Source organism: Oncorhynchus tshawytscha, linkage group LG04 (assembly GCF_018296145.1).
Source record: "Oncorhynchus tshawytscha isolate Ot180627B linkage group LG04, Otsh_v2.0, whole genome shotgun sequence".
In the NCBI taxonomy this organism is placed as follows: Eukaryota; Metazoa; Chordata; class Actinopteri; order Salmoniformes; family Salmonidae; genus Oncorhynchus; species Oncorhynchus tshawytscha.
In genome coordinates this window covers 34,261,905-34,289,618 of record NC_056432.1, presented here as the reverse complement: position 1 = coordinate 34,289,618, position 27,714 = coordinate 34,261,905, and the positions used below count along the sequence as shown (strand labels likewise).

Sequence of the window (27,714 nt, the reverse complement as noted above, 5' to 3'; positions counted from 1 at the left end):
TGCAGTCAGCATGCCAATTGCACACCTGTGGCATTGTGTTGTGTGACAAAACTGCACATTTTAGAATGGCCTTTTTTTGTCCCCAGTACAAGGTGCACATGGATAATAATCATACTGTTTAATCAGCTTCTTGATATGGATTATGTTGGCAAAGGAGAAATGCTCACTCATAGGAATGTAAACAAATGTGTGCACAAAATGTGAGAGAAATTTGCTTTTTCTGCATATGGAACATTTCTGGGACCTTTTATTTCAGCTCATGAAACATGGGGCCAACACTTTACATGTTGCTTTTATATTTTTGTTCAGTGTAAATTCAGTGGTCAGGCAATGATTTCTTTCCTCTACATATTCTGTATACAGTATGCTTTTCACTCTGTCCTGGAGTGCCCTTTCTGCCAACTCAGCTTTTCTGCTCATTACTCCACCTTACTTATCTCTCTAGTGCATTCCTTTCTCTCTCTCTCTCTTGTTCTCTTTCTCATTCTGTCTCATTCTCTCTCAGTGCTCTCTTGCTCTCTCTGTCTAGTCTGTAAATTGCTTTTTAGAGATGTGGGATTTGGGCCAGAGACAGGGCGAGATAAGGGGACAGGGCGAAACGCCCTCTTCTCAGAGGGAAATTAGTTAACGCTGTGAGAGCTGCGTTACAGATAGAGAGAGGAGTGCAGGTTACTTTGGTTTTACTCTGGGTATAGATGGGTGTAGAGGGAACAGTGACTACCCTCAAACAAAAAAATATGCTAAGTAGATCCATGCAGGGTTCTTCGGTTTGTCCCCATAGGGGAACCCTTTTTAGTGCTGGGTAGAACCCATTGCAGAGGGTTCTACCAATAACCATTTTAACATCTAAGGCAGTGGTTCCCAAACTTTTTATAGTCACGTACCCCTTCAAACATTCAACCTCCAGCTGCGTACCCCCTCTAGCACCAGGCTCAGCGCACTCTCAAATGTTGTTTTTTGCCATCATTGTAAGACTGCCATCTTACATATTTAACCATCTTACATATAAAACGTTATTTGTTCATCGAAAATTGTGAATAACTCACCACAGGTTAATGAGAAGGCTTGAAAGGATGCACATATCTCTGCAATGTTGGGTTGTATTGGAGAGAGTCTCAGTCTTAAATCATTTTCCACACACAGTCTATGCTTGTATTTAGTTTTCATGCTAGTGAGGGCAGAGAATCCACTCTCACATAGGTACATGGTTGCAAAGGGCATCAGTGACTTTTAACAGCGTGATTTTCCAGGGCAGGATACTCTGAGCGCAGCCCTATCCAGAAATCTGGCAGTGGCTTCTGATTAAATTACATTTCCACAGAACCGCTTGTTGCAATTTCGAGGAGGCTCTCTTGTTCAGATATCGATAAGTGGACTGGAGGCAGGTCATGAAAGAGATAACGAATCCAGTTGTTTGTGTCATCCGTTTTGGGAAAGTACCTGCGTAATTGCGCACCCAACTCACTCAGGTACTTCGCTATATCACATTTGACATTGTCCATAAGCTTGAGTTCATTTGCACACAAAACAATCAAACAATGATGGAGAAATATGTGTGTTGTCCTGGTTATTGCAGACAGGGAAGAGCTCCAAATTCTTAATCATAGCCTCAATTTTATCCCGCTAATTGAATATAGTTGCGGAGAGTCCCTGTAATTCTAGATTCAGATCATTCAGGCAAGAAGAAACATCACCCAGATAGGCCAGTCATGTGAGAAACTCATCATCATGCAAGCGGTCAGACAAGTGAAAATGATGGTCAGTAAAGAAAACTCTAAACTCGTCTCTCAATTCAGAGACAATGCAGAAAATGCACAAGAGTTCAGGGGCCTTGCTTTAACATTTTCACTGTAGTGTCCCAAAGGTCTTTCAAGCTGTCAGGCATTCCCTTGGCAGCAAGAGCCTCGGTGGATAATGCAGTGTACCCAAGTGGCGTTGGGAGCAACTGCTTGCAAGCGCGTTACCACTCCACTACGTCTCCCTGTCATGGTTTTTGCACCATCAGTACAGATACAAACACATCTTGACCACCAAAGTCCATTTGATGTCAGTACTTTAAAAAAAAAATATCCAGTTGTCCTGGTTTGCAGAAGAGGATGTCTTCCTTAATTGACCCCTCCATAAACTTAATGGACATATACCAGGAGCTGATTTTGTATTTTTTTATTTCACCTTTATTTAACCAGGTAGGCCAGTTGAGAACAAGTTCTCATTTACAACTGCGACCTGGCCAAGATAAAAACAACAACACAGAGTTAGTTACACATGGGATAAACAAACGTACAGTCAATAACACAATAGAAAATCTGTAGACAGTGTGTGCAAATTAAGTAAGGAGGTAAGGCAATAAATAGGCCATAGTGGCAAAGTAATTACAATTTAGCAATTAACACTGGAGTGATAAATGTGCAGATGAGGATGAGCAAGTAGAAATACTGGTGTGCAAAAGAGCAGAAAAAAAACAAATATGGGGATGAGGTAGGAAGTTGGTTGAATGGGCTATTTACTGATGGGCTGTATACAGTGGCAGAGATCGGTAAGCTGCTCTGACAGCGGATGCTTGAAGTTAGTGAGGGAGATATAAGTCTCCAACTTCAGTGATTTTTGCAATTCGTTCCAGTCATTGGCAGCAGAGAACTGGAAGGAAAGGTGGCCAAATGAGGTGTTGGCTTTAGGGATAACCAATGAAATATACCTGCTGGAGCACGTGCTACGGATGAGTGTTGCTATGGTGACCAGTGAGCTGAGATAAGGTGGAGCTTTACCTAGCAAAGACTTATTGATGACCTGGAGCCAGTGGCGACGAATATGTAGCGAGGACCAGCCAACAAGAGCATACAGGTCGCAATGGCAGGTAGTATATGAGGCTTTGGTGACAAAACGGATGGCACTGTGATAGACTGCATCCAATTTGCTGAGTAGAGTGTTGGAGGCTATTTTATTAAATGACATCGCCGAAGTCAAGGATCGGCAGGATAGTCAGATTTACGAGGGTATGTTTGGCAGCATGAGTGAAGGAGGCTTTGTTGTGAAATAGGAAGCCGATTCTAGATTTAATTTAGGATTGGAGATGCTTAATATGAGTCTGGGAGGAGAGTGTACAGTCTAGCCCGACACCTAGGTATTTATAATTGTCCACATATTCTAAGTCCGAACCGACCAGAGTACTGATGCTAGGCGGGCGGGTGCCGGCAGCGATTGGTTGAAGAGCATGCATTTAGTTAGGAGTGTTGTATGGCATTGAAGCTTGTTTGGAGGTCTGTTAACACAGTGTCCAAAGTACGGCCAGATGTATACAGAATGGTGTCGTCTGCATAGAGGTGGATCAAAGAATCACCCGCAGCAAGAGCGACATCATTGATATAAACAGAGAAAAGAGTCGGCCCAAGAATTGAACTCTGTGGCACCTCCATAGAGACTGCCAGAGGTCCGGACAACAGGCCCTCCGATTTGGCACACTGAACTCTATCTGAGAAGTAGTTGGTGAACCAGGCGAGGCAGTCATTTGAGAAACCAAGGCTGTTGAGTCTGCCGATAAGAATGCGGTGATTGACAGAGTCGAAAGCCTTGGCCAGGTCGATGAAGACGGCAGTACTGCACAGTACTGTTTTTTATCGATGGTGGTTATGATATTGTTTTGGACCTTGAGCGTGGCTGAGGTACACCCGTGACCAGCTCGGAAACCGGATTGCGTGCAGAGACAGTATGGTGGGATTCGAGATGGTTGGTGATCTGTTTGTTAACTTGGCTTTTGAAGACTTTAGAAAGGCAGGGCAGGATGGATATAGGTCTGTAACAGTTTGGATCTAGAGTGTCTCCCTCTTTGAAGAGGGGGGTGACCGCGGCCGCTTTCCAATCTTTCGGAATCTCAGACAATACGAAAGAGAGGTTGAACAGACTAGTAAGTAGACCAAAGTAATATATTTGGGCCAGATAACTCACACCGGAATCGGTCTGAGCCCCAAGTAATACATTTGGGCCAGATAACTCACACCGGAATTGGCCCGAGCCCAAGGTAATATATTTGGGCCAGATAACTCTCACCGGAATTGGCTCGACCCCCAAGTAATACATTTGGGCCAGATAACTCACACCGGAATCGGTCCGAGCTCAATCGCTGCATCCTAGCCATAAGTAATACTGCCTAAGGCGACCCAGACCACATGACGTCGGCCGAGTCTGACTCGCAGCCGAGTGCCCCGACTCTCAGCCGGAATCAGCCCAGATCCACTGTGCTATCTGGGTGGCTCTCGTGCTAGAAAAGGTTGGCGATCTCTGCCTTAATCCAAATTGATTTATAGTTAACTTGTCCGACCGTGCGGGAATCAACTCACATGGATTAGCATATGAATTAGATGTCCTCTTTGTCCACATTTTGTCAATCATATTTCCTAAGGACTTGAGATAGGAGAGGATAAAAAAAAGTGGAGAAAGGGAGAAGGGACAGAGAGAAGAAAAGAGAGAACTCATGTTTTAGTTCAACTAGGCATCAAGAGGAATGAACTGAAGTGAGAGCAGATTGAATGTAAATGTTGTGTGTGTCGTGCGTGCACGTAATTGTGCATGTGTGCTTGCGTGTGTGTGTCTGTAGGCTACTGTGGTGTAGGACAGCCAGACCCTGGTTATTTTTATCCTACAAGCCAAGGGCAGGATCCACAGAGGGTAAAAGCACTTTAATGCTCCATGTTACACACACACACACTGTAACGGCTGTCGTTGGTGGAACAAGGTGAGGACCAAGGTGCAGCGTGGTAAGTGTTCATGATGTTTAATAAACTAAACAGACCACTAAATGACCAAAAACAACACCGCGAGTGACCGACACGAAACAGTTCTGTATGGTAGACACAGAAAACAACTACCCACACCCATAGTGGGAAAACAGGCTGCCTAAGTATGGTTCTCAATCAGAGACAACGATTGCCTGCTGCCTCTGATTGGGAACCATACCAAGCCAAACACATAGAAATAGAAAACATAGAACACAAAACATAGAATGCCCACCCCAACTCACGCCCTGACCCAACTAAAATAGAGACATAATAAAGGAACTAAGGTCAGGACGTGACACACACACACACAGAGCAGCCCAAACTTCTATCTCTCTTTTATCAACACTGTATGCAAAAGGTTTTATTGTCTTCTAAGAAATCTAGCCTTCTCTGTGTTGCTCCCCACATCCCCAATTCCGTCACACTTCTGTAAAGCAGTAGGTGCTGTTGTGATGACATCCTGTAGGTCTGATATCTGATTGGAAGTTAGCTCAACAGTAATGCTAGTGGCCAATAACTCAGATTTGGAATCTAAACATGGTCAAATGGTGATAAAAGGGTTTTAGCTTCACTGTGTCTCTCTTTCTCTGACCTTTGTTCCTGACCTGCTGTGGTTAGATATACAGTCTTTCTCCCTCTCCCATGAGCTATGGGCTATGGCTCAAGACATGGATTCCTTGTCTCTCGCTCCCTGTCTGATCATGTCTATATACTAAATTCCTTGATTAATGTCAGCATTGCCTTGTAACTTAAGCTTATCCCTTGTATAATGTTATCATTCATTTTACAATGTCATTAAATCTATTTGCCTTTAGTATTTTACTCTCAGACCAATTCTTGCTAGTCAACATCAACTCTTTGCCTAATCCTTGCTTGCAAATTTTTATAATCTTTATGGAGTCAGATAATTCATTTAATATAATTTGTTAACATACAAATTAGATACTCTTATCATGGGTCGCATGTGATGTATAAATAAAAGACATAGGCTATATAATATATATTAACTCACGCACACACACACACAGGTCTCTCCCACTTTTCTCTCCTCTTCCTTCCTCACACCCTCACAGTTCCATCTCTGTCCCTCTTTCCCTGCATCCCTCGTTCCGCTACTTAGCAACAGTTTCCAGGGTTACAAAGTTTCTCCATCCATCGCCCCCTCCCCACCTCCAAGATAAGTCTCTGACTGTCCCTGAGCTATGTTCTGTCCACTTCCTAAAGCTCCACCATGAAGGCTTTATTGAAGGCTAAACATGTTGGTTTTAATGAGAAGTAAATACCTTTTATTGAACTTCCATCTTCCTCCCAAAGTAATCTTTATGGAAGTGTAGATTCTATTCACTTTGTACATGGTCTTTCTCATGGATCAAACTGGTTGTTTGGCTGTTCATTGATTTTGACCAATACATCTTCTTGTCTCATAGCCATCTTTATCTATTTGATTTAGAATTTTAGGTCCCCTGTAGGTATAACAAATATATATATATATACAGTACCAGACAAAAGTTTGGATTCTTTAAAGTAGCCACCCTTTGCCTTGATAACAGCTTTGCACATTCTTGGATTTCTCTCAACCAGCTTCATGAGGAATGCTTTTCCGACAGTCTTGAAGGAGTTCCCACATATGCTGAGCACTTGTTGGCTGCTTTTCCATCACTCTCCTTGGTCAAATAGTTCTTACACAGCCTGGAGGTGTGTTTTGAATCCTTGCCCTGTTGAAAAACAAATGATAGTCGCACTAAGCGCCAACCAGATGAGATGGTGTATTACTGCAGAATGCTGTGGTAGCCATGCTGGTTAAGTGTGCCTTGAATTCTAAATAAATCACTGACAGTGTCACCAGCAAAGCACCCCCATACCATCACACCTCCTCCTCCATGCTTCACGGTGGGAACCACACGTGGGGAGATCATTCATTCACCTACTCTGTGTCTCACAAAGACATAGCGGTCGGAACAAAAAAGGCAAATTTGGACTCATCTGACCAAAAGACAGATTTCCACCGGTCTGATGTCCATTGCTCATGTTTCTTGGCCCAAGCAAGTCTCTTCTTCTTATTGGTGTCCTTTAGTAGTGGTTTCTTTGCAGCAATTCGACCATGAAGGCTTGATTCACGCAGTCTCCTCTGAACAGTTGATTTTGAGATGTGTCTGTTACTTGAACTCTGTGAAGCATTTATTTGGGCTGCAATCTGAGGTGCAGTTAACTCTAATGACCTTATCCTCTACAACGGAGGTCATTCTGGGTCTTCCTTTCCTGTGGCGGTACTCATGAGACCCAGTTTCATCATAGCACATGATGGTTTTTGCAACTGCACTTGAAGAAACTTTAAGAGTTTTTGACATTTTCCGTATTGACTGACCTTCATGTCTTAAAGTAATGATGGACTGTCGTTTCTCTTTGCTTATTTGAGCTGTTCTTTACATAATATGAACTTGGTCTTTTACAAAGGGCTATCTTCTGTATACCACCCCTACCTTGTCACAACACAACTGATTGGCTGAAATGCATTAAGAAGGAAAGAAATTCCACAAATGAACTTTTAACAAGGCACACCTGTTAATTGAAATGCATTCCAGGTGACTACCTCATGAAGCTGGTTGAGAGAATGCCAAGAGTGTGCAAATATGTCATCAAGTTAATGGGTGGCTACTTTGAAGAATCTCAAATATAAAATATATTTTGATTTGTTTAACACATTTTTGTTACTACATGATTCCATATGTGTTATTTCATTGTTTTGATGTCTTCACTATTATTCTGCAATGTAGAAAATTACAATAAATAAAAAAAACTGTGAATGAGTAGGTGTGTCCATACTTTTGACTGGTATTGTATATAAAAAAAATATTTGATAAAATATATAACTTTGCCTTTACTGCTATAGCTCATAGAAACGCATTGAGTAGCACATTCAGTCAAAAAGTAGGAGACATAATGAGATATAAGAAAGCTAAGCAAATATATATATATTTTCTTTTACACTTTCCATACTTCAATGTAAAAACAAACGGTACCAGTTACTATCGGATGAGTTCCGTGATACTTGTGGGGGTCGTACAACAGAATGTAAAGCAAAACAGAGAACACCATCGTGTGACTCTTTCCATACGTGCGTGTGTCTGTAGTGGGGTAATATGTATCAATTATTAGTTATCAAACCGTTCGGATGCTATAGACGTTTTCGTGAGAAGATCGATTTTCGGGATGTCTCACGGTCTGACAAATACCGCTGTTGCTCGGCCACATTTTCCACCACAGATGTGGATGCGGTGGATTGATACGCAACCCATGCGTGAGTGTGTGTGTGCGTGCGTGCGTGCGTGCGTGCGTGTGTGCGTGTGTAGCGATGATCTCTACTATCATGTACTGACTTCTATGTGAAAACTTTTTCTGTCTGTCACACACACACACACACACACACTCTCACACTCACACACACACACACACACACACACACACACACACACACACACACACACACACACACACACACACACACACACACACACACACACACACACACACACACACACACACTGAGGAACATGAGGGCATGTCCTATTAGATAAAACCAGTTTGATGTGGTTTATGGAGACTTCAGCTTGTTAGATCAATGCATGTTGTGTTTCTACAAAGGAATCTGGTAATCAGTGTATAGCTACTTTATAATATTTCATTAAATGTTTATTTGTCTTGTTGATAAGATGGTAAAGTCCTGCATGGTCTAGTTCGGGAGCAGTACCAGTACTTACTGTACTGGGCTGTGCTGTTGTGAGCCAGGGATGGCTCAACGAGTGAAATATCTCCACTAAAAACTTCAGTCCATAATCTGCTATGAGGACTTTTTCAATTATGTGAAGTGAAATAATTTTGCGGTTGAGATGGAATCGACCCTAACGCTGATTATTTGCCCTGCCGAGCCACTCAATCTTCTAGTAACTGTAATCCTTCCTCAATGTAGCTATAGACATACACACTGCTACGTGCACGCACATGTGTGTGTGTGAGTCAGTGGTCTGCAGTGAAGGATCCGTGTGTGTAATGAGTATTGACCCAAGGAAGACCGCTTGCACTGGGTAATATGGCTACAAAAGAGAGAGGGAAGGCTGATCGCAAGAGAGATAGAGACAAAGAGAGACACCTTCACAGACAGCCATTTCAGTGAACAGTGTACAGTAGTGTGAGTGTACAGCAGTAGATGACTGATTAATTATGCACAACACATAGACATCTATGTTTGGTTCAGTTTTGGTGCGTTCCGGCATTGATTAAGTTAATAATTGATATGTTGGATTCACATCTCCAACTAAAGGAAAAAGTTCAAGAATAGGATTAAGCCAGTGGCTCAGATAGAACTATTCAAACAGTAGATGCATCTCCTTTAAATGTTTCTATAATGGTTGCGTTGTCCACAACAATTGAATACTGCTTTTGTAATACAGTGAATAGCCTGAAGTTGATGTAACAGTATTTATTCAACCTTTTAATGAGTTACACATCCATGGCCACATTTGGAGTTTTACTGTGTTCTATAAATGTATTCTTATGTAATCAAAGAAAGTGTGCATTTTCAGAATTCCAAGTCTGTGGAGATCTTCACAAGTGCTATAATAATCTGCCCAGAATCTCAAACCACATTGATCCTTTGTACTTTTAATGTAATCTCAACTGCAATCCAGGTAATTTGGTTATGCTATTAGCTGAAGCACAGGGATAACACATTAAACTGTTGTATAAATAAAGTAAATAACATTTAATTACCCATTTGAACTTTGTTGTGCTTTTAAATGGATTAAAGTGCCGTGATTACACATTTAGTTGACAACTAAACCAAAAATCAGACATTGTTTTCCCCTTGGAATTTTGTTGAGCTTTTAGATTGTTGAATGCATGTTGATAACACATTGGGAATTGAACAAACGTTTGCCACCCACTCTTTGTGAGTGGGTGAATCTACAGAAGGTTGTAATCTCATTGATCAATGTCTCAACCAAATATTACCCAATTTTCCAAGTCTAAATGTTGTGGTGTGCCCAGTGGGTAGGCAGTATTTCTTAAACTTACAGAAGGCAAATCATTTCTGCAAAATGAAATATAAATGTTAATATTAGATGGAATGGGTCTTTACTTCAAGATTATTGGGTTGTGATGTATTTCTGGTACCTTTTAATACTTTTTCTGCGAGATGTTTTCTAAGACCTCTATTCCATCTGTTTGACCATAAATCAAAGAAAGATGTTGCTTATTCCACATTTTTAGCATGGAAAATGGTGGAAATGTTTATATATGCTTTATAAATAGACTCTTAGCTTTCCTTTGACACCACATTTTAACTTGACATGTTAGAGCTCATGGGGCTTTTTACATGGAAATGGCTTTAGCTAAAGTAGGACAACAGCTGGGACAACCTTTTTGCCCTCACTCACATGACCTCTGTTTATTGTTTCCTTATCAAATCATTTATTGGTCGCGTACACAGTTTCGCAGATGTTATTGCAGATGCAACGAAATGTTTGGAATGCTAGCGCCTAACAGTGTACCAATAAAAAGTTATCAAAAAACTACAAACAAGAAATCAATCAGTAATCCAAATGCAACTCATGCGAATATACACCAAAAATATATAGTAAGAATATTACAGCAGTATACAGTGCCTTCGGAAAGTATTCAGGCCTCTTGACTTTTTACATGTTTTGTTATGTTACTGCCTTATTCTAAAATGTTTTTTTTTTAATCCTTCATCAATCTACACACAATACCCCATAATGACAAAGATTCATAAAAAACTGATATCACATTTACATAAGTATTCAGATCCAAAGTACTCAGTACTTTGTTGAAGCACCTTTGGCAGCGATTACAGCCTTCTTGGGTATGACACAACAAGCTTGCCACATCTGTATTTGGGGAGCTCTTTGGTCTTGGCCATTGTGGAGTTTGGAGTGTGACTGTTTGAGGTTGTGGACAGGTGTCTTTTATACTGATAACAAGTTCAAACAGGTGCCATTAATACAGGTAACGAGTGGAGGACAGAGGAGCCTCTTAAAGAAGAAGTTACAGGTCTGTGAGAGCCTGAAATCTTGCTTGTTTGAAGGTGACCAAATACTTATTTTCCACCATAATTTGCAAATAAATTCATTAAAAATCCTACAATGTGATTTTCTGGATTTTTTTCTCATTTTGTCTGTCATAGTTGAAGTGTACCTATGATGAAAATTACAGGCCTCTCTCATCTTTTTAAGTGGGAGAACTTGCACAATTGGTGACTGACTAAATACTTTTTTGCCCCACTGTATATATTGATTTGTTTAACACTTTTTTGGTTCCTACATTTTTATTTTTTATTTTTATTTCACCTTTATTTAACCAGGTAGGCTAGTTGAGAACAAGTTCTCATTTGCAACTGCGACCTGGCCAAGATAAAGCATAGCAGTGTGAACAGACAACACAGAGTTACACATGGAGTAAACAATTAACAAGTCAATAACACAGTAGAAGAAAAAAAAGGGGGGTCTATATACATTGTGTGCAAAAGGCATGAGGAGGTAGGTGAATAATTACAATTTTGCAGATTAACACTGGAGTGATAAATGATCAGATGGTCATGTACAGGTAGAGATATTGGTGTGCAAAAGAGCAGAAAAGTAAATAAATAAAAACAGTATGGGGATGAGGTAGGTGAAAATGGGTGGGATATTTACTGATAGACTATGTACAGCTGCAGCAATCGGTTAGCTGCTCAGATAGCAGATGTTTGAGGTTGGTGAGGCAGATAAAAGTGTCCAACTTCAGCGATTTTTGCAATTCGTTCCAGTCACAGGCAGCAGAGAACTGGAACGAAAGGCGGCCAAATGAGGTGTTGGCTTTAGGGATGATCAGTGAGATACACCTGCTGGAGCACGTGCTACGGGTGGGTGTTGCCATCGTGACCAGTGAACTGAGATAAGGCGGAGCTTTACCTAGCATGGACTTGGAGATGACCTGGAGCCAGTGGGTCTGGCGACGAATATGTAGCGAGGGCCAGCCGACTAGAGCATACAGGTCGCAGTGGTGGGTGGTATAAGGTGCTTTAGTGACAAAACGGGTGGCACTGTGATAAACTGCATCCAGTTTGCTGAGTAGAGTGTTGGAAGCAATTTTGTAGATGACATCGCCGAAGTCAAGGATCGGTAGGATAGTCAGTTTTACTAGGGTAAGTTCGGCGGCGTGAGTGAAGGAGGCTTTGTTGCGGAATAGAAAGCCGACTCTAGATTTGATTTTTGATTGGAGATGTTTGATATGAGTCTGGAAGGAGAGTTTACAGTCTAGCCAGACGTGCAGGCAGCGAACGGTTGAAAAGCATGCATTTGGTTTTACTCGCGTTTAAGAGCAGTTGGAGGCCACGGAAGGAGTGTTGTATGGCATTGAAGCTCGTTTGGAGGTTAGATAGCACAGTGTCCAAGGACGGGCCGGAAGTATATAGAATGGTGTCATCTGCGTAGAGGTGGATCAGGGAATCGCCCGCAGCAAGAGCAACATCATTGATATATACAGAGAAAAGAGTCGGCCCGAGAATTGAACCCTGTGGCACCCCCATAGAGAGTGCCAGAGGACCGGACAGCATGCCCTCCGATTTGACACACTGAACTCTGTCTGCAAAGTAGTTGGTGAACCAGGCAAGGCAGTCATCAGAAAAACCGAGGCTACTGAGTCTGCCGATAAGAATATGGTGATTGACAGAGTCGAAAGCCTTGGCAAGGTCGATGAAGACGGCTGCACAGTACTGTCTTTTATCGATGGCGGTTATGATATCGTTTAGTACCTTGAGCGTGGCTGAGGTGCACCCGTGACCGGCTCGGAAACCAGATTGCACAGCGGAGAAGGTACGGTGGGATTCGAGATGGTCAGTGACCTGTTTGTTGACTTGGCTTTCGAAGACCTTAGATAGGCAGGGCAGGATGGATATAAGTCTGTAACAGTTTGGGTCCAGGGTGTCTCCCCCTTTGAAGAGGGGGATGACTGCGGCAGCTTTCCAATCCTTGGGGATCTCAGACGATATGAAAGAGAGGTTGAACAGGCTGGTAATAGGGGTTGCGACAATGGCGGCGGATAGTTTCAGAAATAGAGGGTCCAGATTGTCAAGCCCAGCTGATTTGTACGGGTCCAGGTTTTGCAGCTCTTTCAGAACATCTGCTATCTGGATTTGGGTAAAGGAGAACCTGGAGAGGCTTGGGCGAGTAGCTGCGGGGAGGGCGGAGCTGTTGGCCGAGGTTGGAGTAGCCAGGCGGAAGGCATGGCCAGCCATTGAGAAATGCTTGTTGAAGTTTTCGATAATCATGGATTTATCGGTGGTGACCGTGTTACCTAGCCTCAGTGCAGTGGGCAGCTGGGAGGAGATGCTCTTGTTCTCCATGGACTTCACAGTGTCCCAGAACTTGATTCCACATGTGTTATTTCATAGTTTTGATGTCTTCAATATTTTTCTTCAATGTAGAAAATTTTAACAATATATAAAAAACCTTGAATGAGTAGGTGTGTCCATACTTTTGACTGGTACTGTATCTGGAGAAGGGTATAAAACAATTGCTAGAATGTTGAAAGTTTCCAAGAGCACAGTGGTCTTCATCATTGGGAAATGTAAAAAATATGGAAGTACCCAGACTCTGCCTGAGCTGGCTGCCCGACCAAAGTGAGAAACTGGGCAAGAAGGACCTTGGTCAGGGAGGTTCCTTACCTGAGATAGGAGAACCTGCCAGAATGACAACAGTCCCTACAACACTATACCAATCTGGGCTTTATGGGAGAGTGGCCAGACGGAAGCCACTCATGAGAAAAAGGCACATGACAGCACGCATGGAGTTTGCAAAAAAGCACATGAAAGACTGCGATCATGAGGCAAAAGATTATGTGGTTTGATGAGACAAAAATGTTACTCTGTGGCCTGAATGCAATGCGCTCTGTCTGGAGAAAACCAGGCACAGCTCATCACCTGTCTAACATCGTTCCTTCTGTGAAGCATGGTGGTGGCAGCATTATGCTATGGGGATGCTTTTCAGTGGCAGGGACTGGGAGACTGGTAAGGATAAAGGGAACAATGAATGGAGACAAATACAGGAAAATCCTTGATGAGTGCAAACGACCTTAGACTGGAGCGAAGATTTACATTCCAACAGGACAATGACCCCAAGCATACAGCCAAAGCAACACTGGAACGGCTTCAGAACAGTAATATGCAACTCCTTGAGTGGCCCAGCCAAAGCCCAGACTTGTAGCCCATTGAAAATCTGTGGAAAGTCTTAAAGAGTGTTGTTCACCACAGCTCCCAATCTAATTTAACAGAGCTTGACAACATCTGAAAAGAAGAATGGGAGAAAATCCCCAAATCCAGATGTTCCAAAGCTGATACAGACATACCCAAGATGACTCAAAACTGTAATTGCCACCAAAGGTGTTTCTACAAAATATTGACTCAGGGGCGTGAATACTTAAGTATATGAGATATATCTGTATGTAATGTTTTATAAATGTACAAAAATGTCTAAAAACATGTTTTCACTTTGTCATTATGAGGTATTGTGTGTAGATTGGTGAGAAAAAAATGATAATTTAATTCATTTTGAATTCAGGCTGTACCCAACAAAATGTGGAATAAGTACTGGTTATGAATACTTTCTGAAGGCAGTATATATTAGAATGAGCAATGTGAAGAGTGCAGTATACACATTGTGAAAAACTATATAAAAGAAATGTGAAACTTGAATTGTCCAGTGTTTAATGACTCTATATACTGTAAGTCTGTGTGTTTGTGAGTATGGGCGTATGTGTGTGAGTGTATATGTGAGTACAGGTCTGTCTGTCTGTCTGTCTGTCTGTTTCTTTCTTTCTAACTACAGGAGATGGTGTGATGGCCTGGATTCGGTCGAGGCTTTGATGCACTTGTACTGTCTCTGTCGGCTAGATGGTAGCAGAGTGAATAGACCGTGACCTGGGTCGCCATAGTGTAGGGTCACTGTACTAGGGAGTAGAGTATGTTCAGAGTATATTATGTTTGTGCCTGTGGCTCCTGCAGGCTATCTTAACTTGTTATTATGCAATAAACACTTCCAGAAAATGACTGACCTGATTGATTGCTATTCCACCCAGGTCTCTCTCTCGCCTCTTTCAACCCCCCGCCCCCTTCTCTCTCTCACAATCTCCCAATCCACCACCAATCTCTCTCTCCTTTCTCCTCTTTCTTTCTCTCCCTTCCCTCTCTCACACCCTCTTTCAATCCAATCCAATGTCTTTGCCCCCCTTTTCTCTCACACCCTCCCTCCTATCTTCCTCTCTCCATTTCTTCCCCCTCTCTCTCACACCTTCTCCCACTCCAACCCCATTCTCTCTCGCTCTCTCCCCCTTTCTCTGCCCCTGGTAGCCTCAGACCAAGCCTAGGTCTCCTAAATTTATTTGGTTTTCACAGGGCAGGGTTTTAATTGTGTTTCTGTACCATCACACACAAACACATACTCATACACATACACACACCACTGTCTTTCCCGTCTTCTCCACCTGACGAGAATACATTGGATGCATAATGAAACAGTATTGAAAGAAGAGCCCTTTTTGTGGGAAAATAATTCCCCTCGCAGCTCCCAGTTGATGCTTTAACAATCCATTACTTTGTGAGTTTTTCAAATTTACGAAACTGCAACTGTTCTCTCCTCAAATACGTATATTAAATTGCGTTTCTATTTACATATTCAAATTGATTATGGAAAAGGCAAACGGCACAGTCCATAAAACGGTTAGAGTTCGAGAGAGCACACAGCGCATCGTCCTCCTCGCGCCCCCCTCTCTCGTTCTCACTCTCTCTGACCCTCCCTCCTTCCATCTCTTTCTCCGTGCAGTGAGATTCCTGGGGACATCACAGCGCGAGGCAAGTCTGCTTTGAGGAGACCGGGAGGACAGATTAACCCTTCATATCGGAGAGCAAAGCCTACTTCACATCAGACAACATGCAGGTAAACAAACTCAACTTCATTCATTCTATTAAAGTGGTCATGGTTGTTTTACATTTTAGCCTACCACTGCTTCTGAAATTGCGCGTCAATCCAAAACTGCATGTTTCACACCTTATAGGAGCAATCCGCAATAAAAAAAAACTGAGGGATGGGGCTATAGAAAGAGCTATGGATGCAATGACTGACCATTCATGATTTTAAAAGTATAGTTTTTGAGGCTATACAGTGACGTTTACATTTACTTAGTTTCCAAACATTGGAGTAACACAACCTTATTTTGGGGGTTCAGTTGTGGTAATAAGACAGTTGAACTAAGCTCATGAGGCATTTATAAATTACATTCTTCAAGAATCAAAGGGTACATATCATTAATTGATTGACTGTAAATACAAAAAGGAATGTAGCAACTGCTGATTGCCCCTTTAATAATTCGGAAGAGAAATTGTTATAAATCATAGTAGCCTAAACAAATAGACAACTTGTTGTGTGTTTGCTTCCGTCCTTCCATCCACATGTCCTTCAGCAGCACATTTCGCCCTATTTGAGCCACAGCAGAGAAGTTAAGTAATTAGCCTGCTGGTAATTCTACCGTGCTGTCTGTCTTCGGCTGGGGCGCACGCTTTTAGCGCGTACGGCACAGGGACCTCATTCTCGGCTGCTTCCAGTGAGGTGTCACAGAGAATCATGTCTTCCACCCGAATGTGCTGTCTCGCTCTCTCTTTCTCTCTCTCTCTCTCTCTCTCCCTCGCGCTCTCTGTGTGTCTGTGTGTGTATGTGGGTGTATGTGTGTGGGTTTGTGTTTGTGTGCGAGTGTGTGTCTTCCAATTTTTGGTGACTAGGACCCTATAGTCCCTCCACCTGGGTCTATTGTGATGATTCATGTGTGAGCCTGACTATAAATCTTTAAATAGTCTGGTTTATAGAGGACTGTATTACCCTGTGTGTGAGAGTATTTGTTACTGTGTTTTATGTTACTGTTTGAATCACAGTTTCACAGTTTCAGAAAGAATTTCTGAGAATTGGGAAATCTGTGGGGTGATTGTGGAGAGGCCAGACCTCATACACATTTGAGTGGTCTGGTAAGATTGGATCCTAAGTAGACATGGATTTTGTGTATTTATCACAAGTACACTACTTGTCACAAGTACACTACATTCCTCAAGCCTTACAATAGGGGGTGACAGTACAGCGATGTTGGTACAGGGATGTGGGCAGGGTAGAGAGTTTCTTTTAAATATTTACCTCCTGCGATTGGTGAAGTGTAATAAATCAATCAATTGATCAAATTATTGGTAAAAAAGCTGATTGTTCCACAGAGGTGTTGGCTCAGGCTGGAGTGAGGGGTTGTGTGTGTATGCATGTGTGTGTGTATGTTTGTGCATGCGTGCATTTGTGGGCTTGTTATGTGCATGTGGCGACTTGTGATTTGAGTCATCATCGCGTGTTGATGCTAACTAGCTTGGAGTGGAAGATTGAGACAGGGCTGGCTCTGGGCTCAGAGAAACCTTTCCTCACTCTCTCCCTCTCTCTCTATTTCCCTCTCTTTCTCCCTCTCTCACTCTCACCCACTCGTTCTCTCTCTCACTCTCTGGGTCATTCCACCAAATTTGTGCTTTTTGCATCCCTTTGATATTTGAAGTAGAAATTGTGCACCAATATTGAATATGAAAAGAGTGTTATATCAAATGAAGTGCCCTCTAATATAGACCACATGGAGAACTCAATAAATCAGATTTTTTATATGAATAAATACTTGCTAAAGTGCCCAAATTGTGCATTTTGACATGTCCCTCTGTGCCCCCTCTGTTACTTTGAGGAAGATTTTGACATGCCCCTCCGTGCCCCTCTGTTACTTTGAGGAAGATTTTGACATGTCCCTCCGTGCCCCTCTGTTACTTTGAGGAAGATTTTGACATGTCCCTCCGTGCCCCTCTGTTACTTCGAGGAAGATTTTGACATGTCCCTCTGTGCCCCCTCTGTTACTTCGAGGAAGATTTTGACATGTCCCTCCGTGCCCCTCTGTTACTTCGAGGAAGATTTTGACATGTCCCTCTGTGCCCCTCTGTTACTTCGAGGAAGATTTTGACATGTCCCTCCGTGCCCCTCTGTTACTTCGAGGAAGATTTTGACATGTCCCTCCGTGCCCCTCTGTTACTTCGAGGAAGATTTTGACATGTCCCTCTGTGCCCCCTCTGTTACTTCGAGGAAGATTTTGACATGTCCCTCCGTGCCCCTCTGTTACTTCGAGGAAGATTTTGACATGTCCCTCTGTGCCCCCTCTGTTACTTCGAGGAAGATTTTGACATGCCCCTCTGTGCCCCCTCTGTTACTTTGAGGAAGATTTTGACATACCCCTCCGTGCCCCTCCGGGCCCCTCCGTGCCCCTCCGTGCCCCTCTGTTACTTCGAGGAAGATTTTGACATGACCCTCCGTGCCCCTCTGTTACTTCGAGGAAGATTTTGACATGTCCCTCCGTGCCCCTCTGTTACTTCGAGGAAGATTTTGACATGACCCTCCGTGCCCCTCTGTTACTTCGAGGAAGATTTTGACATGTCCCTCTGTGCCCCCTCTGTTACTTCGAGGAAGATTTTGACATGTCCCTCTGTGCCCCCTCTGTTACTTCGCGATTTTGACATGTCCCTCTGTGCCCCTCCGTGCCCCTCTGTTACTTCGAGGAAGATTTTGACATGTCCCTCTGTGCCCCCTCTGTTACTTCGAGGAAGATTTTGACATGTCCCTCCGTGCCCCTCTGTTACTTCGAGGAAGATTTTGACATGTCCCTCTGTGCCCCCTCTGTTACTTCGAGGAAGATTTTGACATGCCCCTCTGTGCCCCCTCTGTTACTTTGAGGAAGATTTTGACATACCCCTCCGTGCCCCTCCGGGCCCCTCCGTGCCCCTCTGTTACTTCGAGGAAGATTTTGACATGACCCTCCGTGCCCCTCTGTTACTTCGAGGAAGATTTTGACATGTCCCTCCGTGCCCCTCTGTTACTTCGAGGAAGATTTTGACATGACCCTCCGTGCCCCTCTGTTACTTCGAGGAAGATTTTGACATGTCCCTCCGTGCCCCTCTGTTACTTCGAGGAAGATTTTGACATGTCCCTCTGTGCCCCCTCTGTTACTTCGAGGAAGATTTTGACATGACCCTCCGTGCCCCTCTGTTACTTCGAGGAAGATTTTGACATGTCCCTCCGTGCCCCTCTGTTACTTCGAGGAAGATTTTGACATGTCCCTCTGTGCCCCCTCTGTTACTTCGAGGAAGATTTTGACATGTCCCTCTGTGCCCCCTCTGTTACTTCGAGGAAGATTTTGACATGTACCTCCGTGCCCCTCTGTTACTTCAAGGAAGATTTTGACATGTCCCTCTGTGCCCTCTCTGTTACTTCGAGGAAGATTTTGACATACCCCTCCGTGCCCCTCCGTGCCCCTCTGTTACTTCGAGGAAGATTTTGACATGTCCCTCCGTGCCCCTCTGTTACTTCAAGGAAGATTTTGACATGTCCCTCTGTGCCCTCTCTGTTACTTCGAGGAAGATTTTGACATGCCCCTCTGTGCCCCCTCTGTTACTTCGAGGAAGATTTTGACATACCCCTCCGTGCCCCTCCGTGCCCCTCTGTTACTTCAAGGAAGATTTTGACATGTCCCTCTGTGCCCTCTCTGTTACTTCGAGGAAGATTTTGACATGCCCCTCTGTGCCCCCTCTGTTACTTCGAGGAAGATTTTGACATGCCCCTCTGTGCCCTCTCTGTTACTTCGAGGAAGATTTTGACATGCCCCTCTGTGCCCCCTCTGTTACTTCGAGGAAGATTTTGACATACCCCTCCGTGCCCCTCCGTGCCCCTCTGTTACTTCAAGGAAGATTTTGACATGTCCCTCTGTGCCCTCTCTGTTACTTCGAGGAAGATTTTGACATGCCCCTCTGTGCCCCCTCTGTTACTTCGAGGAAGATTTTGACATACCCCTCCGTGCCCCTCCGTGCCCCCTCTGTTACTTCGAGGAAGATTTTGACATACCCCTCCGTGCCCCCTCTGTTACTTCGAGGAAGATTTTGACATACCCCTCCGTGCCCCTCCGTGCCCCTCTGTTACTTCGAGGAAGATTTTGACATGACCCTCCGTGCCCCTATGTTACTTTGAGGAAGATTTTCATCCACTTTAACCTCAACATTTCTCCAAGTTTTCACCATCATTGTAAACCTTAGTAATGTTGTTGCTGTGACAAAGTTATTTCTGAAGATGATTATTTCTTTCATGTGATTAGTGATTATTTACGTCAGTTACGTGAACTGAACTCTCGTTTTAATATGGTGAAACTATTCCTTTTAAAATATTTATTTAAAAAGAAACATTGAACCTACAATAGTGAAATCATGGTATAAAAGCTGGTGAGCTGGTTCTACTCTTTTTGGTAATTTGCTGGTGTTTTGTGGTGGAAAACTGAGCGAGTCGAGCATAACATGCTAACTCTGTTACCCATAGATAGACAGGGTAGAAATGTTTTTGCAATTTACATTTTGTTCTGAAGCTTGCATTCAAATGCCACTCCTTGTTTGATTTGATTTGAACATTTTATAATACATAAAGAAGCCACACTAGGCAACCAATACATGTACCAAAATTGCCGAAGATTATACACAAAAAGTCTAAGACTTGTTTCTGTTGTGGTCCTCTATTGGTAGGCAAGTGGCTGCACGGCAATCAGACACAATGTCCACATATTTAGATTTGTACAAAAAAGCTAACACAATAAGCTTCCATTGTCCCTGTCACAACAGGATTTATGGCTGATTTAAGGTGAACTTGTTTCTCCCTCACTCCCTCTCTCTCTCTCTCTTTCTCCCTCACTCCCTCTCTCTGTCGATCTTTCTCCCTCACTCACTCCCTCTCTCTCTGTCTATCTTTCTCCCTCACTCCCTCTCTCTCTCTGTCGATCTTTCTCCCTCACTCTCTCTCTCTCTCTCTCTGTCGATCTTTCTCCCTCACTCACTCCCTCTCTCTCTGTCTATCTTTCTCCCTCACTCACTCCCTCTCTCTCTGTCTATCTTTCTCCCTCACTCCCTCTCTCTCTCTGTCTATCTTTCTCCCTCACTCACTCCCTCTCTCTCTCTGTTGATCTTTCTCCCTCACTCACTCACTCCCTCTCTCTCTGTCTATCTTTCTCCCTCACTCCCTCTCTCTGTCTGTCTTTCTCCCTCACTCACTCACTCACTCACTCTCTCTCTCTGTCTATCTTTCTCCCTCACTCTCTCTCTCTCTCTCTGTCTATCTTTCTTCCTCACTCACTCTCTCTGTCTGTCTTTCTCCCTCACTCACTCCCTCTCTCTCTGTCTATCTTTCTCCCTCACTCCCTCTCTCTGTCTGTCTTTCTCCCTCACTCACTCACTCCTCACTCTCTCTCTCTGTCTATCTTTCTCCCTCACTCTCTCTCTCTCTCTCTGTCTATCTTTCTCCCTCACTCCCTCTCTCTCTCTGTCTATCTTTCTCCCTCACTCTCTCTCTCTCTCTCTGTCTATCTTTCTTCCTCACTCACTCTCTCTGTCTGTCTTTCTCCCTTACTCCCTCTCTCTCTGCAGGCATGGCTGACATTGATGAGCTGTTGACATTTTGAAGTTTAAGTAAACAATAATGTGATATTTACATGTGTACAGTATTTACATAGATAGTTCTGAGTATTGAAGTAAGAGCGTTCGTCTGGTGCTGTAATTCAGGGGGACTTATTCAAGACATATACCTTATTCAGCTTTCATCTTTTTTATTCAAGAACCATATGTCTGTCTGGCTGTGTCCCTGTCTCCTTCCCTCTGTCCATTCTTACCTGTTCTCTGTTATAATCAGGTCTATACCAGGGCTGACCAACCAAGGATCTAGAGCCCAGCTTCCAGCTCTTTACTACACTAATTGGGATCTAAGTTGAAGACTATGTTTAGTTCATTATCTGAGTCAGGTATTAGTGCTGGGCTGGAACAAAGGTGTGCACACACTGTAGCCTTTATACACTGCTACCTGTACAGTAGGAGCAGAATGAAATTACACTCCCAGTCAGCATCACATGGCTTTACACTTACAAGTTCATTTTAAAGCACAGACATTTTCCGTAGCTCTGTCAGTCCTCATCACTCAAAAAACACACACGCACGCACATAGACGCATGCACGCAGACGCACACACGCACACACGCACACACACACACACACACACACACACACACACACACACACACACACACACACACACACACACACACACACACACACACACACACACACCACACACCTGCAGGTGCATGCAAATACACCTGTTCAAACAAATTGTGGTGTCTTGTAAACACATCCCCTAGAGAGGCACACACACACACACACACACACACACACACACACACACACACACACACACACACACACACACACACACACACACACACACACACACAGCACTGTGGTACTGAGTGACTGGAGCTACAAAGGGAGAGATTTACACAAGCTAAATTTTTTCATGTGGACAATGGTTTCATCTGGTTTTCACCAGAGGAAATAAAACATAATTAGAATAGTACTAAAGATTACACAGAATTTAGAATCAGTGCTCAACATGAATAGAAAGACTATCGTTTATACAGTACACATATCGTTTATACAATACACATATTGTTTATACAGTACACATATCGTTTATACAATACACATATCGTTTATACAGTACACATATCGTTTATGCAATACACATATCGTTTATACAGTACACATATCGTTTATACAATACACATATCGTTTATACAATACACATATCGTTTATACAATACACATATCGTTTATACAGTACACATATCGTTTATACAATACACATATCGTTTATACAATACACATATCGTTTATACAGTACACATATCGTTTATACAATACACATATCGTTTATACAATACACATATCGTTTATACAATACACATATCATTTATACAGTACACATATCGTTTATACAATACACATATCGTTTATACAATACACATATCGTTTATACAATACACATATCGTTTATACAATACACATATCGTTTATACAATACACATATCGTTTATACAGTACACATATCGTTTATACAGTACACATATCGTTTATACAATACACATATCGTTTATACAATACACATATCGTTTATACAATACACATATCATTTATACAGTACACATATCGTTTATACAATACACATATCGTTTATACAATACACATATCGTTTATACAATACACATATCGTTTATGCAGTACACATATCGTTTATACAATACGCATATCATTTATACAGTACACATATCGTTTATACAGTACACATATAATTTATACAGTACACATATCGTTTATACAATACACATATCATTTATACAGTACACATATCGTTTATACAATACAAATATAATTTATACAGTACACATATCGTTTATACAATACACATATCGTTTATACAGTACACATATCGTTTATACAATACACATATCGTTTATACAATACACATATCGTTTATACAATACACATATCATTTATGCAGTACACATATCGTTTATACAGTACACATATCGTTTATACAATACACATATCGTTTATACAATACACATATCGTTTATGCAGTACACATATCGTTTATACAATACACATATCATTTATACAGTACACATATTGTTTATACAGTACACATATCGTTTATACAGTACACATATCGTTTATACAATACACATATCATTTATACAGTACACATATCGTTTATACAATACACATATCGTTTATGCAATACACATATCATTTATACAGTACACATATCGTTTATACAGTACACATATCGTTTATACAGTACACATATCGTTTATACAATACACATATCGTTTATACAATACACATATTGTTTATGCAGTACACGTATCGTTTATACAATACACATATCATTTATACAGTACACATATCGTTTATACAATACACATATCATTTATACAGTACACATATCGTTTATACAGTACACATATCATTTATACAGTACACATATCGTTTATACAATACACATATCATTTATACAGTACACATATCGTTTATACAATACACATATCGTTTATACAGTACACATATCGTTTATACAGTACACATATCGTTTATACAATACACATATCATTTATACAGTACACATATCGTTTATACAGTACACATATCGTTTATACAGTACACATATCGTTTATACAATACACATATCATTTATACAGTACACATATCGTTTATACAATACACATATCGTTTATGCAATACACATATCATTTATACAGTACACATATCGTTTATACAATACACATATCATTTATACAGTACACATATCGTTTATACAATACACATATCATTTATACAGTACACATATCGTTTATACAATACACATATCGTTTATACAATACACATATCGTTTATACAATACACATATTGTTTATGCAGTACACGTATCGTTTATACAATACACATATCATTTATACAGTACACATATCGTTTATACAATACGCATATCATTTATACAGTACACATATCGTTTATACAGTACACATATCATTTATACAGTACACATATCGTTTATACAATACACATATCATTTATACAGTACACATATCGTTTATACAATACACATATCATTTATACAGTACACATATCGTTTATACAATACACATATCGTTTATACAGTACACATATCGTTTATACAATACACATATCGTTTATACAATACACATATCGTTTATACAATACACATATCATTTATACAGTACACATATCGTTTATGCAGTACACATATCGTTTATACAATACACATATCGTTTATACAATACACATATCGTTTATACAATGCACATATCGTTTATACAATACACATATCGTTTATACAATACACATATCATTTATACAGTACACATATCGTTTATACAGTACACATATCGTTTATGCAATACACATATCGTTTATGCAGTACACATATCGTTTATACAATACACATATCGTTTATACAATACACATATCGTTTATACAATACACATATCATTTATACAGTACACATATCGTTTATACAGTACACATATCGTTTATACAATACACATATCGTTTATACAATACACATATTGTTTATGCAGTACACGTATCGTTTATACAATACACATATCATTTATACAGTACACATATCGTTTATACAATACACATATCATTTATACAGTACACATATCGTTTATACAATACACATATCATTTATACAGTACACATATCGTTTATACAATACACATATCATTTATACAGTACACATATCGTTTATGCAATACACATATCATTTATACAGTACACATATTGTTTATGCAATACACATATCATTTATACAGTACACATATCGTTTATACAATACACATATCGTTTATACAATACACATATCATTTATACAGTACACAAAGAATGTGGGGCGGCAGGTAGCCTAGTGGTTAGAGTGTTCGACCAGTAACTGAAAGGTTGCAAGATCGAATCACCGAGCTGACAAGTTAAAAATCTGTCGTTCTGCCCCTGAACAAGGCAGTTAACCCACTGTTCCTAGGACATAATTGAAAATAAGAATTTGTTCTTAACTGACTTGCCTAGTTAAATTAAGGTCAAATAAAAATTAAATAAATTAAATGTTGATGGAAAAGTTCGCATTCTTGATTTCTTTACAGGTTGAGCTCACATTGATCAACGTCCGTCCAGTACCCTGCCCTGAACCTTACTCACTGTTCTATCCGGCTACCACCCAGTACCCTGCCCTGAACCTTACTCACTGTTCTATCCGGCTACCACCCAGTACCCTGCCCTGAACCTTACTCACTGTTCTATCCGGCTACCACCCAGTACCCTGCCCTGAACCTTACTCACTGTTCTATCCGGCTACCACCCAGTACCCTGCCCTGAACCTTACTCACTGTTCTATCCGGCTACCGCCCAGTACCCTGCCCTGGACCTTACTCACTGTTCTATCCGGCTACCGCCCAGTACCCTGCCCTGAACCTTACTCACTGTTCTATCCGGCTACCGCCCAGTACCCTGCCCTGAACCTTACTCACTGTTCTATCCGGCTACCGCCCAGTACCCTGCCCTGAACCTTACTCACTGTTCTATCCGGCTACCACTCAGTACCCTGTCCTGAACCTTACTCACTGTTCTAGCCGGCTACCACCCAGTACCCTGCCCTGAACCTTACTCACTGTTCTAGCTGGCTACCACCCAGTACTCTGCCCTGAACCTTAGAGACTGCTGCCCTATGTACAGTTGAAGTCGGAAGTTTACATGCAACTTAGACAAATACATTTAAACTCAGTTTTTCACAATTCCCGACTTTTAATCCTAGTAAAGAATTCCCAGTCTTAGGTCAGTTAGTTCACATTCTTAAAATAAGGTGGTGATCCTGTCAGAATAGTAGTAGTTAGAATGATTTATTTCAGCTTTTATTTCTTTCATCACATTCCCAGTGGGTCAGAAGCTTACATACACTCAATTAGTATTTGGTAGCATTGCCTTTAAATTGTTTAGCTTGGGTCAAACATTTCGGGTTGCCTTCCACAAGCATCCTACAATAAGTTGGGTGAATTTTGGCCCATTCCTCCTGACAGAGCTAGTGTAACTGAGTCAGGTTTGTAGGCCTCCTTGCTCGCATAAGCTTTTTCAGTTCTGCCCACAAATTTTCTATGGGATTGAGGTCAGGGCTTTGTGATGGCCACTCCAATACCTTGACTTTATTGTCCTTAAGCCATTTTGCCACAACTTTGGAAGTATGCTTGGGGCCATTGTCCATTTGGAAGACCAATTTGTGACCAAGCTTTAACTTCCTGACTGATGTCTTGAGCTGTTGCTTCAATATATCTACATAAGTTTCCCAACCTCATGATGCCATCTATTTTGTGAAGTGCACCAGTGCACCAGTCCCTCCTGTAGCAAAGCACCCCCACAACATGATGCTGCCACCCCCGTGCTTCATGGTTGGGATGGTGTTCTTTGGCTTGCAAACCTCCCCCTTCTTCCTCCAAACATAAAGTTGGTCATTATGGTCAAACAGTTATATTTTTGTTTCATCAGACCAGATGACATGTGCAGTTGCAAACCGTAGTCAGGCTTATTTTTATGGCGGTTTTGGAGCAGTGGCTTCTTCCTTACTGAGCAGTGTTTCAGGTTATGTCGATATATGACTCGTTTTACTGTGGATATAAATACTTTTGTACCTGTTTCCTCCAGCACCTTCACAGGTTCCTTTGCTGTTGTTCTGGGATTGATTTACACTTTTCACAACAAAGTACGTTAATCTCTAGGAGACAGAACGTGTCTCCTTCATTAGTGGTATGACGGCTGCATGGTCCCATGGTGTTTATACTTGCGTACTAATGTCTGTACAGATGAACGTGGTACCTTCAGGCATTTGGTAATTGCTCCCAAGGATGAACCAGACTTGTGGAGGTCTAAAACAAAAATTCAAAGAGGCACTGGGTTTGAACGTAGGCCTTGAAATACATCCACAGGTACACCTCCAATTGACTCAAATGATGTCAATTAGCCTATCCGAAGCTTCTAAAGCCATGACATCATTTTATGGAATTTTCCAATCTGTTTAAAGGCACAGTCAACTTAGTGTATGTACATTTCTGACCCACTGGAATTGTGATACATTGAATTATTCGTTAAATAATCTGTCTGTAAACAATTGTTGGAAAAGTGACTTGTGTCATGCACAAAGTAAATGTCCTAACCGACTTGCCAAAACTATAGTTTGTTAACAAGAAATATGTGGAGTGGTTGAAAAACGAGTTTTAATGACACCAACCTAAGTGTATGTAAACTTCCGACTTCAACTGTACAGAGTCATTGTTTCACTTTATATGTACAATATACAGCTCATTCTACTCATAGCTCATTTTATTTTTCTGTGTATGCGACCAACTAACTTTG

At 41.6% G+C, this 27,714-nt stretch overlaps 1 protein-coding gene across 2 annotated transcripts in view; it reads left to right on the top strand.

Annotated features, from left to right (window-relative positions):
* Window positions 1–15,628: 15,628 nt before the first annotated feature.
* The window catches only part of kcnip3a (Kv channel interacting protein 3a, calsenilin), a 46,679-nt gene continuing 34,593 nt past the window's right edge, over window positions 15,629–27,714 (top strand). For both annotated transcript variants that reach the window (XM_024417786.2, XM_024417785.2), the window contains exon 1: window positions 15,629–15,757. In XM_024417786.2, the coding sequence (XP_024273554.1) occupies window positions 15,752–15,757 (6 nt within the window). In that variant the 5' untranslated portion in view covers window positions 15,629–15,751. The remainder of the gene's footprint in view (window positions 15,758–27,714) is intronic.